General features: G+C 46.7%; 1 protein-coding gene across 6 annotated transcripts in view; it reads right to left on the reverse strand.

Annotated features, from left to right (window-relative positions):
- RPGRIP1L (RPGRIP1 like) overlaps positions 1 to 1,084 on the reverse strand; it is a 171,872-nt gene that overhangs the window by 58,614 nt on the left and 112,174 nt on the right. For all 6 annotated transcript variants that reach the window (XM_025207532.1, XM_006026573.3, XM_025207531.1 and 3 more), the window contains one exon: positions 375 to 472. In XM_025207532.1, coding sequence (XP_025063317.1) covers positions 375 to 472 — 98 coding nt within the window. The remainder of the gene's footprint in view (positions 1 to 374; positions 473 to 1,084) is intronic.

The raw sequence follows: 1,084 nt of genomic DNA on the forward strand, positions 1-1,084 counted from the left end.
CTTATATATAAACAGCAAAGACGTGGCGGGCGAGAATAAGAGGGTGTCTTGGGCCGGCCTTGACACGGAGCGAGGGACCTCAAGGAGATCACGGCCCTCCTGGCGGACCCCGCCGTGACAATGCCATTAATTGATTAAATGTGTGGCTGGGTTACAACTTCAGTCATGAGATTACCTGCTAATCATGCCTTAAGTGTAACATGTAGATGGGGTCTCAGTGTATTTGAATTTGAAAACATAGAAACCTACTGAAATTAAAGACTCCTTGAAAATCTGGCACTATTTCACTATTTTACAGGAAGCTGAATACTATTTTCCTTAGGTTTACCTAATTTATCAAAAATAATTTAATTGCCATAAAAATATTGACTGACCTGTTTGATACTCTTGGACAATGGGCTTGGAACAATACAATCATCACTGTCAGTTATTATGGATTCGATGGCATCAGTTGCTTGTCTATCATCTTGATCTGTTAAAGTAAAAATCAATAGAGTTAAAACAAAATCTGTATTTATAGTCCAGTGGAGAATTATTGAGAAATCTAAGAACAACATATTAAACTTTTCTAATAAATACCGCATGAGAGAGTCAGGTAAATCATCTCTTAATTGTAGAGCATAACACAAGCAAATGAATGACCATTAAATGGTCTAAACCAGTGCTGCTCAATCTTTTTCACTAGCAGAACAGATCGGCAGTGCCCACCCTGTCTGGGTCAGATCAAGCCAGTGGTCCTGATCTGGTGCCTGGGGTGGACCCAATGGGCACCATCTGGCTGTGCAGAAGGGGATGGGGTGTTGGGGTCAGCCTGGCTGCAATCTGGCCCTACAAGGGAAAGGGGCTTGACTTGGCCCTGCAGAAGAAGGGGCAAGGCCTGGCCCCACAGGGGGGAAAGGGGCTTGAACTATCCCAACAGGGAGGAACAGGGTGTGACTTGACCCCAACCTGGCCCCCACAGAGGGAAAGGCAACAAGGCTTGGCCTCAACCTAGGCCTGTGGGGGGAAGAAGGTGTGGCCCAGCCCAATCTGGTCTCATGGGGAGGAGGGTGTGGCCTGACCTCAGTCTGGACCCACGGGGGGG

Source organism: Alligator sinensis, unplaced genomic scaffold (genome assembly GCF_000455745.1).
Source record: "Alligator sinensis unplaced genomic scaffold, ASM45574v1 scaffold173_5, whole genome shotgun sequence".
In the NCBI taxonomy this organism is placed as follows: Eukaryota; Metazoa; Chordata; order Crocodylia; family Alligatoridae; genus Alligator; species Alligator sinensis.